The sequence below is a fragment of the Populus alba genome, chromosome 3, assembly GCF_005239225.2.
Source record: "Populus alba chromosome 3, ASM523922v2, whole genome shotgun sequence".
Taxonomy (NCBI): domain Eukaryota; kingdom Viridiplantae; phylum Streptophyta; class Magnoliopsida; order Malpighiales; family Salicaceae; genus Populus; species Populus alba.
Window position 1 is genome coordinate 16,369,917 of NC_133286.1, and position 14,849 is coordinate 16,384,765.

The 14,849-nt window shown below is 34.4% G+C and overlaps 3 protein-coding genes and 1 pseudogene across 3 annotated transcripts; 2 read left to right on the forward strand and 2 right to left on the reverse strand.

Annotated features, from left to right (window-relative positions):
* The first annotated feature begins 885 nt into the window (after positions 1 to 885).
* LOC118034936 (BTB/POZ domain-containing protein POB1) lies at positions 886 to 4,345 on the forward strand. The gene is made up of 6 exons (XM_035040390.2): positions 886 to 1,245; positions 2,005 to 2,160; positions 2,284 to 2,405; positions 2,486 to 2,549; positions 2,775 to 3,054; positions 3,333 to 4,345. Exons 1-6 carry the CDS (start codon positions 996 to 998, stop codon positions 4,144 to 4,146), a joined length of 1,686 nt encoding a protein of 561 aa, XP_034896281.1. The 5' UTR covers positions 886 to 995; the 3' UTR covers positions 4,147 to 4,345.
* A 295-nt stretch (positions 4,346 to 4,640) lies between these two features.
* LOC118034943 (uncharacterized) lies at positions 4,641 to 6,570 on the forward strand. Its single transcript, XM_035040401.2, has one exon. It carries the CDS (start codon positions 5,522 to 5,524, stop codon positions 6,413 to 6,415), a length of 894 nt encoding a protein of 297 aa, XP_034896292.1. The 5' UTR covers positions 4,641 to 5,521; the 3' UTR covers positions 6,416 to 6,570.
* Positions 6,571 to 7,587: 1,017 nt separating this feature from the next.
* Positions 7,588 to 11,713, reverse strand: LOC118035176 (dynamin-related protein 4C-like; annotated as a pseudogene).
* A 154-nt stretch (positions 11,714 to 11,867) lies between these two features.
* On the reverse strand, positions 11,868 to 13,695 carry LOC118034952 (6-phosphogluconate dehydrogenase, decarboxylating 3, chloroplastic). The gene has a single exon (XM_035040413.2). The coding sequence runs from the start codon at positions 13,505 to 13,507 to the stop codon at positions 12,029 to 12,031; it is 1,479 nt and encodes a 492-aa protein (XP_034896304.1). The 5' UTR covers positions 13,508 to 13,695; the 3' UTR covers positions 11,868 to 12,028.
* Positions 13,696 to 14,849: the final 1,154 nt, after the last annotated feature.

A 14,849-nucleotide genomic window follows, 5' to 3' on the forward strand; every position in this document is an offset into this window, starting at 1 on the left:
TAAAAAAAATAAAAAAAATGATTAAAGTCAACTCGGTATAACTTGTTAAACCCGCAACTTGATTCATGAGTAGGGATGACAATTTAATTTGAACCTAAGGATGCCAACCCAACTTGACCTGAATGTATAGGAATTTTTTGGACTTGATAGATAATGGGTAAGGTATAAATATTGTCAATTTCGACCTGAAACCCGCCTCAACCTAATCCAAAAAATATTTTTATATTATAAAATATATATTTGTAGAATATATAGTAACTATATTTATTTTTTATTGATTAATAAATAATAGTAGATAATGGATACCTATTGAACACCCAAAACTTAATGGCTAGTTTATGAATATCTAAATTTCTTACCGAATGGATGGTGAGAAGGATATGAGTATCAAGAAATCAAAAATAGTTTAAAAAAATACAAAAAAACTACTTGAATAAATCTGTCAAACTCATGACCCGAGTTATAAAACAGAAATAACTTTATAAAAAACAAACCAAAAAAAAATTATAAAATTTAATTTTCAATTAACCTAATGTTAAAGGATAAGATTAAAATAAAAATTCAATCAGGAAAAAAAAAAACTTAAGTTAATTTATCAAACTCAAGGTTTGAATTATAAAACTAATGTAATTTTATAAAAAATAATTTTTTTTTTTATAAAACTTAATTATCAATTAATATAATGTTATAGATAAAAAAACACTAGAAAAAAAAATACTGATACCATCCTCTTTTGGTTTATTTTTTAATAATGTTAATGTTAGTATTTGAGAATTTTATTTTATAATATTTCTTTAAAAAATAGAGAACTCGAAAATACTGTCTATTTTGGTAATTATACATTAGACCTCCGTCTTCACGCTCAAACTAACTTCGTCATTTCCCACACCTTCCTTAACTAACATCAAATCCAAACTAATAAATAAATCCCCAAATTCTAGGTTTCAAAATCTCTTAAAATCCAAACAAAAAATCCTAAAAATTCTCTCCTTTAAATGAGATTACCAGGGGCAGACCTCTTCGGTCCTCGAACTGGAATGGACTCGGACCTGTCTCCGGTCGAGTGTCGGTCTGACTATGATTTCGGTTTCGCTTTCAATGACAGTAATTTCTCCGATAGGGTCTTAAAGATTGAGATCGTTGCTGATTTGCCAGATGCAAAATCAGTCGGTGATGGTTGTTCTAGCATCACTGAGTGGGCCCGTAACCGAAAGAGAAGAAGAGAGGATATTATGAAAGATAAAGGTCAGTACTTGTTTTTTATTTTTTTCTTTTTGAACTTTTTTTTTATGTGAATTTGAATAATTGGGAGATATTTGGATTGATGATCTTTGGAAATTAGTATTGCCAAAGTTGTAGAATTTTGTTTTAATGTGTTAACTGGATTAGAAGTAGTTTTTTTTTTGTTGATCGGGAACCATTAGTTTTACTTTAATGTCTAATTGTTGGCATTACAAAATGATTTTTTTTTTTGAATTTTTATGTGAATTTGAACGTTATGTTTCCAAAGTAAGGAAATTTAGGATATAATTGTTGGTCTTTAGCGTTTTTAAGTGTCATTGGATAATTTAGAGTTATCACTTTTTTTTTTTAAGTAATGGGATTTTGATGTTACCTGAGTGTTTGTTTTTGCTTTACAACTTTTTTTTCAAACTGTTTTTCTCTGAAAAAGCATCAAATTGATGTTCTTTAGGTGTTTTTAGATGATTTTGATGTGCTGATGTAAAAAATAAAAAAAAAATATATCATTTTGATGTATTTTCAATTGAAAAGTACTTTTAAAAACCTCACTGTACCACAATAAGAAACATACTCATAATGTCTTTTATGTATAAACAGTGATGAAGTTGTTGCATTTGGAACTGTCAGTTTACTTTAAAGTTCCAATATTTAACCATATTGGGTTCTTTGATTTTCTTTTTTATAATAAAATAATTTAATTATTGTCCATGTTGATATTGGTTTTACTGATTTAGAAACTGGTTTACACTTTGTGGCCTTTAGCTGTGGAAGTTGTGGGGCAAAACAAGGACGAGCAGGTACTGAATTTTAATATTCCAGACACAGAGAATAATGTGGCTTTTGAAAATCAAGATGTAGAAGCTGTAGTCATGACAGAGGGGTCTCCTACAGATGCTCAATTGGATTTTAATCAACGTGGTATTTTTCTTATTTTGTTTTATTCTATAATCTTTTCTTTCATGGTCACTTGCATGTAAACTTTAGCGATTGCCCTGTTAAAACATCATTCTGTTTGTATGATTGGCTGTTTTAATTGTGTAGGTGATGCTGCTGGTCCAAGCAGTGACTCATCCTGGAGCATGGATTGTTCAACAGTTCTAAGAGTTAAGTGTATATATATTAGCTCTGCAATATTGGCAGCCAAGAGTCTGTTTTTTCACAAGGTGAGAAGCTGTGCCTTGTTTTTGCTACTTTTATTGACTGAACTTTGTGCCTTATAAACTTCCTATGTTGTTTCTTGTAGTTATTTTTAAATGGGATAAAGGAGTCAGAGCAGCGAGACGTAACTGTACAGATACATGCCTCTGGTAAATACAGTAGCCTTAGATTATTTGCTACTTCTGGTTACTACTGCCTGTTGATGGCTATTTGTTTTCTAAAAAAAAAATTTATATAATTTTTCCAGTGTTAGTTCTGCACCTCTACACATTTATGAGCCATCATTGTTGTCATTATTTCTTTATTCCAATGTTACGTAAATGAAGTTGACTTGACGCTGTTTTCTTCTTCCCCTATTTGCTCTGCTGGAACAGAAGAAGAGGCCTTATTGGACCTCCTTAATTTTATGTACTGTAATACCTTATCGGCAACCCGAGCTACTGCTTTGCTGGATGTGCTCTTGGCTGCTGACAAATTCAAGGTTGCATCATGTATGAGATATTGCAGCAGGTTATTGCGCAGCATTCCAATGACCTGTGAATCTGCTTTGCTCTACTTGGACCTTCCTTCAAGTATTTTAATGGCAGAAGCAGTTCAGCCCCTGACAGATGCAGCGAAGCAGTTTCTTGCTGTAAAATACAAAGAAATATCAAAGTAAGCCTCTTTTATTTGCCGCTCATTTTTCATTGTAATTGATGGCATGCCTGTTATTATTTGAAATTATCCTTGTAATTTAATGCCAATGTTCTGTGATAAAGAATTGATTTTGGCATTGCCTACAAATTTTGCTTAACAAGAAATATTTGAGCTTATTTTTTTCAGCTGCTTGCAGCACTAATTTCTCGTGGAATATGTGGAAAATGCATTTAAGCTTCTTTGTCATTTATGTCCTGAATTATTGAGACATTCTGTTGAGCTTCATTTCTGATTAGGTTTCAGGAAGAGGTGCTTAAATTGCCTTTGGCTGGTATTGAGGCAGTGCTATCCAGTGATGATCTCCAGGCAGCTTCAGAGGATACTCTTTACGACTTAGTGCTTAAGTGGGCTCGTACTCATTATCCAAAATTGGAAGAGCGAAAAGAAGTTCTTGCCAAACAACTAGTTCGATTAATCCGTTTCCCTTATATGACCTGTCGAAAACTGAAGAAGGTTTTAAATTGCAATGAGTTTCACCCAGAACTTGCATCCAGGGTTGTGCTTGAGGCCTTGTTTTTCAAGGCTGAAACATCACATAGGCAGCGTGCTATTGCAGCAGAGGAGCCAAATGCTGTCAATCGTCGCTTTGTGGAGCGGGCATACAAGTATCGACCAGTCAAGGTGGTTGAGCTTGAACTTCCTCATCAGCAGTGTGTGGTCTACCTGGACTTGAAGCGGGAGGAGTGTGCACAACTATTTCCAACTGGCCGGGTGTACTCACAAGCATTTCACCTGGGTGGACAGGGATTTTTCTTGTCTGCTCACTGCAACATGGACCAACAGGGCACGTACCACTGCTTTGGACTTTTTCTGGGAATGCAAGAAAAAGGTTCAGTGAGCTTTGCTGTCGACTATGAGTTTGCAGCCAGGTCAAAGCAAACTGAGGAGTATGTGAGCAAGTACAAAGGAAACTACACTTTCACAGGTGGGAAGGCAGTTGGGTATCGAAACCTGTTTGGTGTACACTGGAAAGCATTTATAGAAGATGACAGCAATAATTTTATTAATGGCATCCTCCATCTCAGGGCTGAGCTTACCATAAGGCAATGAGTTTTTATCTCCAAAACATGGCTTTTTGGAGGCTCAGGTTGATTTTGGGTTTTCCAGGCTGCTGTTATTTGATATATTCATTCCAGTCATGCCACGTTGTGATGGTGAAAGTAATATGTCAACATTCGAAGATGCTATTTTGACCCTCGCTAGATGAATTGTAGTTACTGATCGAGCAATTATTTTTTTATTTTTTTCATGCTCATTTCCTTTCTGCTGAGGGGAGGAAAAACAGGGGAGGAGGGGGGATGTTAGAGCTTAGATCATATTGACTTGGATACTTTTGTTGGTGACCTAGATGCATTTGAGCTCATGATTTTAACAGGGAATTTTCAAATATTCAGGGTGAGGAAGGAGTCTTATATATCATTCGAGTGGAAACAACATAGCAATCAAGCTAATCTCCTGTGATGATCATGAAGATCTTTTGTGAGTGTATATATAATATATCTATGTACTTACATATAGGACGTGCTTTAGCTACTTTGGCATTTGGCACCCATCTAGAATTTCTATGTCAATGCCGTGTAAAAGCAGAACAAAGACGCTGCTTTGCCGTCAGCCATCGTTAAACAGAACCCAGAAATTCAAAGGTACCCGGCTATAATAAGCTTGACCCCTCCAGTTCATGTAAAAAGAAAAAAACTCTTGCTTTTTCTCACTTATGGGGCATGACACGTTTAAATTGGGACAACTAGGTCGCTATAATTGCTTTATCAATCAATTACAGGGCGGGCTTTTGCATCAAATTCCACATGCCAAGTTGCTTCCACAGTGAGGAGAGCAATCAGGGAATGCTTTTATAGCTAATACAAATCCACGTGTTACTCTCTTTTATTTTTTTTATCCACCAAAAAATGATTAGTCTAACAAAAAAAGCAATTTCTTAAAGCAACGAGGTATGATCGATGCAGCCTTTTCATATCAAGATTAAAGCCTTCTTTTGCTAGAGTTTCTGACGATTCATCCGCACCTCAATTCACGTATTTTTTTAAAAAAGTACTCTCTCGAATCTCTGCTTCGATTTTAACATTGACTGATATAACATAGGAACAAACCCACTTCTCTCTCGTGTCAAGCCTCCAAGGGTGGTAACCACATGAGCTAAATTTTAGAAAACATACTCACCTCAACGTATTGGATTGCAGTGGCTTGAAGTCAAACTAAATTGACTTTTTAGACCTTCCTACAGGGTCCCGCTATAAGCGTGCTTTGAAAAGGCATCATGATTCAAGAAAACACTAATTAAGTTTCCAAGAGTTTGTGGCAATTATTATAGAGTATAGACCCTCTTCATGCCTCTGATCTCTGGTGTTAATCTGATCCTTTTTCTGATTATATTAAAAAACATTGCTGTTTACAACCAAGATCCAACATGAGCTTGAACATCATCTGGTTAGTTCTCAGCTTGTGTTTTTCACCATTTGTGCACAGCTCAGACAACTTTACTACTGATACTTTGGATACATTTCTTCAGGATTCTGCTTTTAAATCCTTGGTTCGCCAGTGGCCTCACACTGGTGCTTTATACAAGGGTCTGATTCCTGTGAATCTATCAGGTATGGATGTCTCAATAGTACGAATCAGAAGCCGGACACTGTGGAAAATTGGTGCTAATTTTAGCAACTTTCAGATTCCATCCAGAACCATGACATCGCCACATGTGAAGAGGCTGGCTATAGTCTATCAAGACTTGGGCAACTGGTCTTCTTACTACTACAGTGCTCCAGGTTACTCAATGATCACTCCTGTTGTTGGTTTCATGGTTTTCAATGCATCAAACGCAAGGGCCGAAAGCACTGAGAAGATTAGCCTTGATACAGGGGGAAAGGCTATAGTAATTCGTTTCGCCAGCTCAACGATTCCTGAGAGCATGATAGTCTTTGGAGCAAAATGTGTAACATTTAGTGCTAGTGGGAAATTTCACCTTAGTGAAATCAACCAGCTTAATGAATGTCATTCTCAAGATCAAGGCCACTTCTCCATTGTGGTTCCACTACAGAGGAAAGGAAGAGAAAAGAGGAAGCGTAGTCTGTGGTATTTATGGGTGATAGAGTTTGTGCTTGGATTCAGTGTAGTGGCTTTTCTAGGATACTTTGGGATAGTGTCTCTGAAACTCTTGAAAACGAAGGCGATTCAAGCAATGGAAAGACAAGCTGATGAAGATTTGGTTCTTGATACTATTTGGGTCGGCAGTAGTAAAATGCCTTCTGCAACAGTAACAAGAACTCAGCCAAACCTCGAGAATGGAGGTTTTTTAGAGTCCTAGAGTATAGTCCTTTACCTTTGATCCTTGCTTAAATCCTCTTCTTTGTTCGACTCTTCTCTTTTCCCTAGTATTTCTTTCTTCGGAATGCCCGAGGCATAAAATGTTTTTTTATTTTTTAAGATTTCTGAATCTGTTGAGCGATGAATATTCATATTCGGCAAAGAAAAATGGACAGTGTTTTGAGCACGTGAATTAGAGGTTACTATATATTCAAGTTAATGTGCCATCACGAACATACTGCAATTAATACTTGCACTCGGATTTGAAAGCTGTTGTTGAACAAGAAGATCCTTTATTCGAAACAAACTACTTCATTAATGTAGCGGATTGCAAGCAATACATAACATGCTAGCAACAAACTGACAGCTAGCCACCGAAGGCAGAAATGTTGTCCATGATATTGGACAGGACATCCTTAGCGTCCCTCACCAACTTTATACTAAGCCTACCGCGTTTAGCTGCTACAGAAGGAGCCTCCTCTAACATCTTTTCAATCTTTCCACCATTAGGATCTGACGAAGTCGGAGACAACTTCAAAGGATTATGAGCCTTTCCATAGCTGTTTGATGGGCTTAGGAGATCGGGTCATTGAAAGTGGCTGCTAAACTTGACGAACACCTGCAAAATAAGCTTTCTATTGAGCTCAAGAGACCTTCCGATGCTTAATTGAAACTTATGAGGTTGTACTGTTCAGGTAAGCAGCTTTGGCAGAAGTGTCTTAACACCATTTTGTGTCGTGTGATAAGTCATGTCAGTATTAAATAGAGAAATTACCTGAAACACAAAAAGGAACTAGGGCCTAACCTGAATAGCTCATGCATGCCCTAGCCCGAACCCATCATTCAATAGTTGGGTTTGGGTTTGAGCTCTCTGACGTAGAGTTGGGTTTTGCCTTTGAAGCCCTCAGGTTATTGACCTCAACCCCTCCAAAACCTTCAATCTGTATTTTTGAAGATTCATTTTTCTAAACATCATAAATGAATGCCTTCTGTTTGGCCACCAGCTTGTTCCACTCGTCCAGGTATTCAGGATTGCAAGTGTAATCTGTCAGCTTCGAACAATCTTTAAAACCAAGTCAGTAGACTCTGACTTCCCCATTTAGTAGTTATCAGAAGCTGTTGATAGTTCAGTGTGGTGTACCAATATAGACAGAAGTACGGCAGGACGGGGAAGTAAATTTAGAAGTTCGATCGCTTTGGCTTCATCCGAAGCATGAATTTCGTCCACCAGGATGTTTCTAGCATGGTTATTTCCTGGGAAGTTGAGGAGTTTACTGGAGTATTGGTTGAACATTTCAATCAGGATACTCACCATATTCACCTATCAACAGGGTTTTCCTCAGCGACTCTTTGATCCATAACTTCCATGAAAGCAGTCACGGATTCAGTAATTGATGTCATAGCCTTGGACATCCTGTTCAACCCAGTCACATTTCCATTCAACTTCTCGCAAATTTTCTAACAATCTCTAGCCAGCATTTAGCCATTATAGTAGCTTGGATCTGCATCATTTTTTTAGCCAAAACAGGAACACCAGCAATGGACTTGTCGTTCATGGAAAGAAGTGGATGAATTGCAAACATTTTTTCTTCTTCCATCCGCGTCATCCTCACAAGACTCATCACCAATACGATTCCTCACACAGACATAACCAAGGCCTATGCTCACATCATCTGGAGTAACCTTCTCAAGCAACCCTTCAGGTGCTTTATGCGCCTTTGTAACCACAGCTATAGTCCACTGGCCGGTCTTGTCCACTTGCCGTGAAACCTTAATGGATTCAAATGTGGTGAAATCAACACTCGCGTGCAAAATATTAAGGATGATACTCTCTTCAGGTCGTATCCCGCTAGATGTTGTCAGGCTGCCGTGAACAGGGCACTCTAGAGATTCCAGAAAGATCAGCCATTGTTAGTTCAGGAAAACCATTTTTCATTACCACCAAAGTTAATGGAGCATTCGAAATGCCCTTACCACTGCCTGAAATCTCCTCAGTTGCAATATTTATGGCATCTGCAATGTGGACTTCATCTGTCTGCATGTTTTGCTATTAAACTCCAAGAACATCTCTGGTATGAGAGGTGGATGATGTTGCAGCCTCATAATGAGGGACAATCTAGTGCATGTTCCCTGGCCTCGAGGAAGGCTAATACCAGTAAGAGATTCAAGAACACTAGATTTTCCGGAAGATTGATCACCGACAACGACAATGGTGGGGAGTAGTCTTCTTTCATCGCTATGAGGTGCTCAACTTGTCAACTCCATCAGGATTGATCGAATACAATCACTGAAAACACTAAAAAATAAAACTTAGTGTAAGGATGTTTAATTTATTATACTGCATTCAAAACATAAAAAATATTCGAGAAAAGTCGAAAGCTCATGTAATTTTAAGATTATAAACATACAAAATAAAAACTAATGACAAATATCTTTTCAATACAAATATAATAATAAAATTATAATATGCATACTAAACATATATTTAAATTTGTAATTGATGTTAATTCAAAGTTCTAGCATTCATCTTAATAATAAAAATATTTATATTAAAATAAAAATAAAAAATAGTATTTACTTGTTGAAACACTTTAAAATTAGAAAATCTTTATTGTTGTACTCAATGATGAATCTTTTACCCTTAAAATTTTATTGTTCCTTACTTATATAATTAAGATGTTTACAATATATTTCACAATATTTCAACAACATCATCTCAGTTTAGATGCAATTTTAAATAAAGTCTTTGAACCAAAGTAAATTAATTCAATTATCTTTCAACAAAGTTATTCTAAGCTCTAGATTTGGGAGGAAACATAAAGCATATATATATATATATAAAAAAAGGAATACACTAAAATGAGATGAGAAATAGTATACGAAAATTTGAAAAAAAAAACTTATAGGAAACTCTTGCTTCATCCCCCTTTTATAGTAACTTATGGAAGCAAAACATTTAAAGAATTAATTCTTGTAATAATAAGATTTAATTCTAAATAAGGTATTTAAATCAAAGTAAAAAAACTCAATTATTTCTTAATAAAATAAACTTAAACTTTAGATTTGAGAGGAAACACAAAGTGTAAAAAGAGAAGGAATACACTAAAATAAGATGAGAATGAGTGTGTAAAAATTTGGAAAAAAACTCTTGCTTCACCCTTTTTTTAGTGACTTTTGGAAGCTAAATTGTTAAAGAGTTAATTCTTGTAATAATTAAAATTAATTCCCATTATTATCAACATTTGATTAACCACCATAACTCAAGAATTAAATCTGAATATAGTAGTCGTAAATCTAAATTTTTTAGTTGAAAAAACTATTTAGATTTGTAGAAAATATTTATGGAATAGACTATCAACACTCATGATCTTGAGTGAACAAAATAATGGGCTGGAAGAAATAATTATTCATAAACAAGATCCAAGTTCAAATTTCAGTTAGTCAAAAATAATTGTGCTCTAAAATTTTATTTTATAATAAATCTAAACTTAAAGCCCGAGTATAAGTCTACACGTGTGTATGAATTTAAACTCAAAGTCTATTTTTTTTAGGATCTTTCTCCTTTAAAAGCCTAAGTGCTCTTTAGACCCAATTTAACTTTTTTACTTTTGACCTTATAAACATCAAGAAAGTTTTGTTTTTTTATCTTATGTGGAAAAAAGTTTTTTAAAAGGTTTTTGAATTTCATTAAAGCATGCAAACTAATTCTTTGAGATCAATTCTCATTCACCTAAAATTTGTTTAAATTATGTTAATGTTTAATGTTAAAGAACTTGTGTTAGAGATTAAATTTCTATAAAATTTTAATCCAAAATATGCCAACTAATAAATTTTGTTTTCGGAGTAAAAACATAATATATAGACATTGTGAATGTATTTTCTAACATTAAGATTTTGTATTTTAATTATGAACTAAGAAAGTTAATATTTGCATTTAATAAAATAAATCTAGAATTATATACAAAAATAAATGTTCAATAAAATTGTTAATGGCAACTAAGAAATAAGTCAGGAAATGGAGTGATAAATACAAACTAAGATATCTAATCTCATGTTATCGGTAGCTTTTCAATTATTATTTTTATCTAATTATAAGACAATAATAAAAATTTGAAAGAAGATTAATAATTTAAATCTTATTAAAATAAAATAATTTTATAGTAATTCATTATTTTTTTAATAAAAAATATGGTTTTTCGAGTTATTTTGCTCACTTAATAAAAACTAAAAAAAATCAAAATAAATATATAAAAATTGAATAATTTTAAATCAGGAAAAAAAAAACTATTTTGACAATCTTGATGCAATTGTATTAAAAATAAAAAGAATATAATGATCACGTGTTATTATAGAAAACTTTTCAGAATCAATTTTTTGTTTATTAATTATACAAAAAATAGACATTCATAGGAAATAAAATGAAGAAAATAATGAAGAAAAAATATTTTTTTCATCAAAGCCTTTTTTTTAATTATGTATTTTTTTTGCTTTTTGCAAAATTATTTTTATAAGAAGCATAAATAATTTTTCTATTCGTTATCTGTAAATTGTAATCCTTAACATATTTATGAACCATAAATATGTGTTGAATTCTCAACAAGTATTTAATAAATAATTAATATGAAATAAATCTATTTATATATATTTTTTAAAAAAATACCTATGTTTTATATCATTTTAAATGAATATAAGGATTATTGTACCCAAAAAAACTATAATAAAAATAATTTCTAAATTAAAGACAAAATAATCAGAAGCTAATTCAATTCATTTTCGTATAATTTAATATAACAATTGTAATCCATCATCAATTAAATTCAAATTACGGATTTCGACAGTAATTGAATGTGTTAGAAAAATGACGTGATGATCCCTAACCATTAAGCTCCAAGCCCAATAATCTGCCAGCTATTGCAAAAAACAAGCTTCTGGGGAATCATGCAGAAGTTGAGCATCATGTTAAGTTCATAGCAGATGATGCATGAAAACTAAAGATTTCCATGGAAAAGGTCTGGAATAAACACAAACTAAAAAGCAACCCATGATAAACTGCCACTTAAAGGCTGAATAGAGTGCATTCCCTTCTTTCCTAACAGAGCATTCAAGATCCAAAAAATCAGCAAATCATCAATTGTTCATTGAATATAAGCAAATCAACAGCAAACTTGAGCTGAAGATGAAGTTAACATTCTGGTGGGGACAACAACCATGCTTTTACACCGCAACCAACCTTGTAGGCCTATGATCCATTAATGGATTTTCATGAACACGTACGACGCATTCAAACAGGCTTAGTACTGGAACAAGGAACTTTCGTAAAGCATGCGAGCTATGAAGTTTCATATCAAATAGCCTCACAGGAGTTGGAAACATTATTCAGCAGCAAATAAGCAAAATCTATAAAGCAGAGCTGAACTGTATCCTATCTACAGCAAATAAAAGAGCGAACTTGCTGTACTCAAGAGGCATGCGTTTCTTATTAACAGTAAATTCTGTGAGGCTAACCAATAACAGCAACGAATCCTCTCAAGGAAACATACAACTACAGTTCAAAGAGAAACAGTACCAACAGCCAATTGAAACAAAGAAACAGCCGATCAACCCATGAACATGCTTAACTGAAAGCACCAGCACTGCTCTTGCGAGCAAGTTTTGTCCACTCAGTATGAAATGCCCCTGGACGATCAGTCCTCTCATAAGTATGGGCCCCAAACAAGTCTCTCTGAGCCTGAACAAGATTTGCTGGCAGCCTAGCACGCCTATAAGTATCAAAATAAGCAAGACTGGCACACATTCCCGGAGTGCTAATTCCAGCTGAAATCGCCAACCCCACAACTCTCCTCCAAGCCGCCTGCCTCTGCACCATCTCCCTGGCAAACTCCGGATCGACAACTAAACTTGCCAAGTTAGGATTCCTCTGGTAAGCCTGTTTAATCCTATCCAAAAACACAGCCCTAATAATGCACCCACCTTTCCAAATCCTAGCTAGCTCACCAAAATCCAAATCCCAACCTTTCTCAACACTCTTAGCCCTCAACAAGTTCATCCCTTGAGCATAACTACAAATCTTGGATGCATACAATGCTTTCCTCACATCATCAATCAACCTCTTCTTATCAACCCCACTCTTAACACTCCCCACTTCCTCCTCCAACCCAGCTTCCTTCAAAATATCCGCCGCACTCTCCCTCTCCTCTTTCAAACCACTCAAATATCTACAATCCAACGAAGCAGCAATCGTCGGCGCAGCAACAGACAATTCAGCAGCTTGCTGAACAGTCCATTTCCCTGTACCTTTCATTCCAGTCTTATCCAATATCTTATCAACCAAATCCCCATCAACCAAATTATCCTTGACCTTAAAAATATCACTCGTGATCTCAATCAAGAAACTCTCCAACTCCCCTCTATTCCACTCCCCAAAAATCTCCGCCAGTTCGCTATTCGAAAGCCCACCAACATTCTTCAAAACATCATAAGCTTCCGATATCAACTGCATATCTCCATACTCAATCCCATTATGAACCATTTTAACAAAATTTCCAGAACCCCCTTCGCCAATATAAGTAACACAAGGACCATCATCAACTTGAGCAGCAACACTCTTCAAGACAGACTCGATATTCTTATACGCCTCAAAAGAACCACCAGGCATCAACGAAGGCCCGTGTCTTGCACCTTCTTCGCCACCGGACACCCCCATGCCCAAATAAAGAATCCCTTTATCTGCCACCTGTTGAATTCTCCTCTCAGTATTCTGGTACCACTCATTCCCACCATCGATGATAGTGTCACCAGGCTCCATGAACTCGGTCAGAGCAGAGATCGTTTGGTCAACTGGGTTTCCAGCTTTGACCAAGATGATGATGGATCTAGGCCTCTGGATTGAGAGAACAAAATCACGAGGAGAGTATTGACCAGTTAGGGAGAATGGGCCTTCGGATTGAGCACGGATAAGAGTTTCGTCGACTTTGGAAGTTGTTCGGTTATAGACTGAGATTGGAAAACCTTTTTCAGCAATGTTTAGGGCTAAGTTTTGACCCATCACGGCTAGACCTGCTAGGCCAATGCGTGAAAGAGTAGAGGCGTCCATGGTAGACAGAGAGTAACGAAGCGAATGAAAGAAATGGGGTTGGTGAACGCGGGGGAGAAGGGAGATATTTTCTTTCTTAAAGAAGGGGAAATGTGAGGGACTCGTCGAGATAGTGAAAGGTTAAGAGGCTAATGTGATAGGCAGAGGGTTCCGTGACTGTCGATGATTCCTAGGGGGCTGCTGCTACTGGATGGATCGGTTGGTGGGCGGTTTGGTGTGCTCTGAACGGTGTCATTTTGGGGTAGTTAGAACTTGGAAAGATATATCGCTTTTTTATGTTTCTTTTTTAGGGGTGGAACCTTCCAAGTTTAAAGATGAAAAGCAGCTTAGTTAAAAAAAAAAAAAAAAACATAAAATAATACAGCACAAAACTTAATTTTGATAGTACTGGCATTGGTGTTTGTGCTTTGACTCGATGTTTATATGCTAAAATAAAATTAAAAATCACATGAAAAATTAGTTACGACAAATTTATAATATTGATAATTAGAATCGGGATAATTTAAGATATCTTGTTAAATCCATTACTTAAATTATAAAATTTGAAAAATCCAATAAAAAATAAAAAGGATTATAAATGTTTCTTTTAAAAAAATATTTGTGTTAACTTTTCAAACCCGTGACCCGAGTCATTAAAATCGACATATCTAATTTAAAAAAACCATGAAGTTCAATTCTCAATTAATCAGAATGATAGAATTGAACAATAAATTTTAATTATATGAGAGGATTTAAAAATATAAAAATTAAAAGAATAAGGATCAAAATTAAAATAAAAAATAAATTTTATATTTATATCAAGGGTAGGATTGAAAAAAAATTAATTTAGTAAAAAGATAAAAAAAAAGAATAAAGATCAAAATTGACATAAAAAATAAAAACAATGTTGTAATTAAATAATGAAGTTAAAAAAAAAAATAACTTTTACAAAAGAGTCAAGAAATAAATTAGAAATAAAAACAATGATGATTAAATTGAAAAATTTAATACCATCAATTTGAATTGAATGATGAAATCGAAACCATTAAAAGTCTTACAAAAAAGCCAAGAAAAAAAAAATTATAATTCATAGAATGAGGATCACATTGAAGAATATAATATTTAATAAATTGAGATTGAATAATGAAATTAAATATAAAAAAATTTATACAAAAAAAAGCCAAGACTAAAAATTAAAAATCAAAATAAAAAGAAATGAAGTTAAATTTTTAATAACTAAAAAAAGGTCAACCTGTAATTTTTAAGGAAGATGAGAAAGAAAAAATAAATCTATTAGTGATAAACTGAATAACTAATAGTTACACGCATCACGCTAACAAGAAAAGTATATGAAAGCTCTTCC

Coding starts and splice junctions, on each gene's coding strand:
- LOC118034943 (XM_035040401.2), top strand. CDS start 5,522: ATGAGCTTGAACATCATCTGGTTAGTTCTCAGCTTGTGTTTTTCACCA.
- LOC118034936 (XM_035040390.2), top strand. CDS start 996: ATGAGATTACCAGGGGCAGACCTCTTCGGTCCTCGAACTGGAATGGAC. Junction 2,406..2,485: donor AGAGTCTGTTTTTTCACAAG/GTGAGAAGCTGT, acceptor TGTTTCTTGTAG/TTATTTTTAAATGGGATAAA. Junction 2,550..2,774: donor TGTACAGATACATGCCTCTG/GTAAATACAGTA, acceptor CTGCTGGAACAG/AAGAAGAGGCCTTATTGGAC.
- LOC118034952 (XM_035040413.2), bottom strand. CDS start 13,507: ATGGACGCCTCTACTCTTTCACGCATTGGCCTAGCAGGTCTAGCCGTG.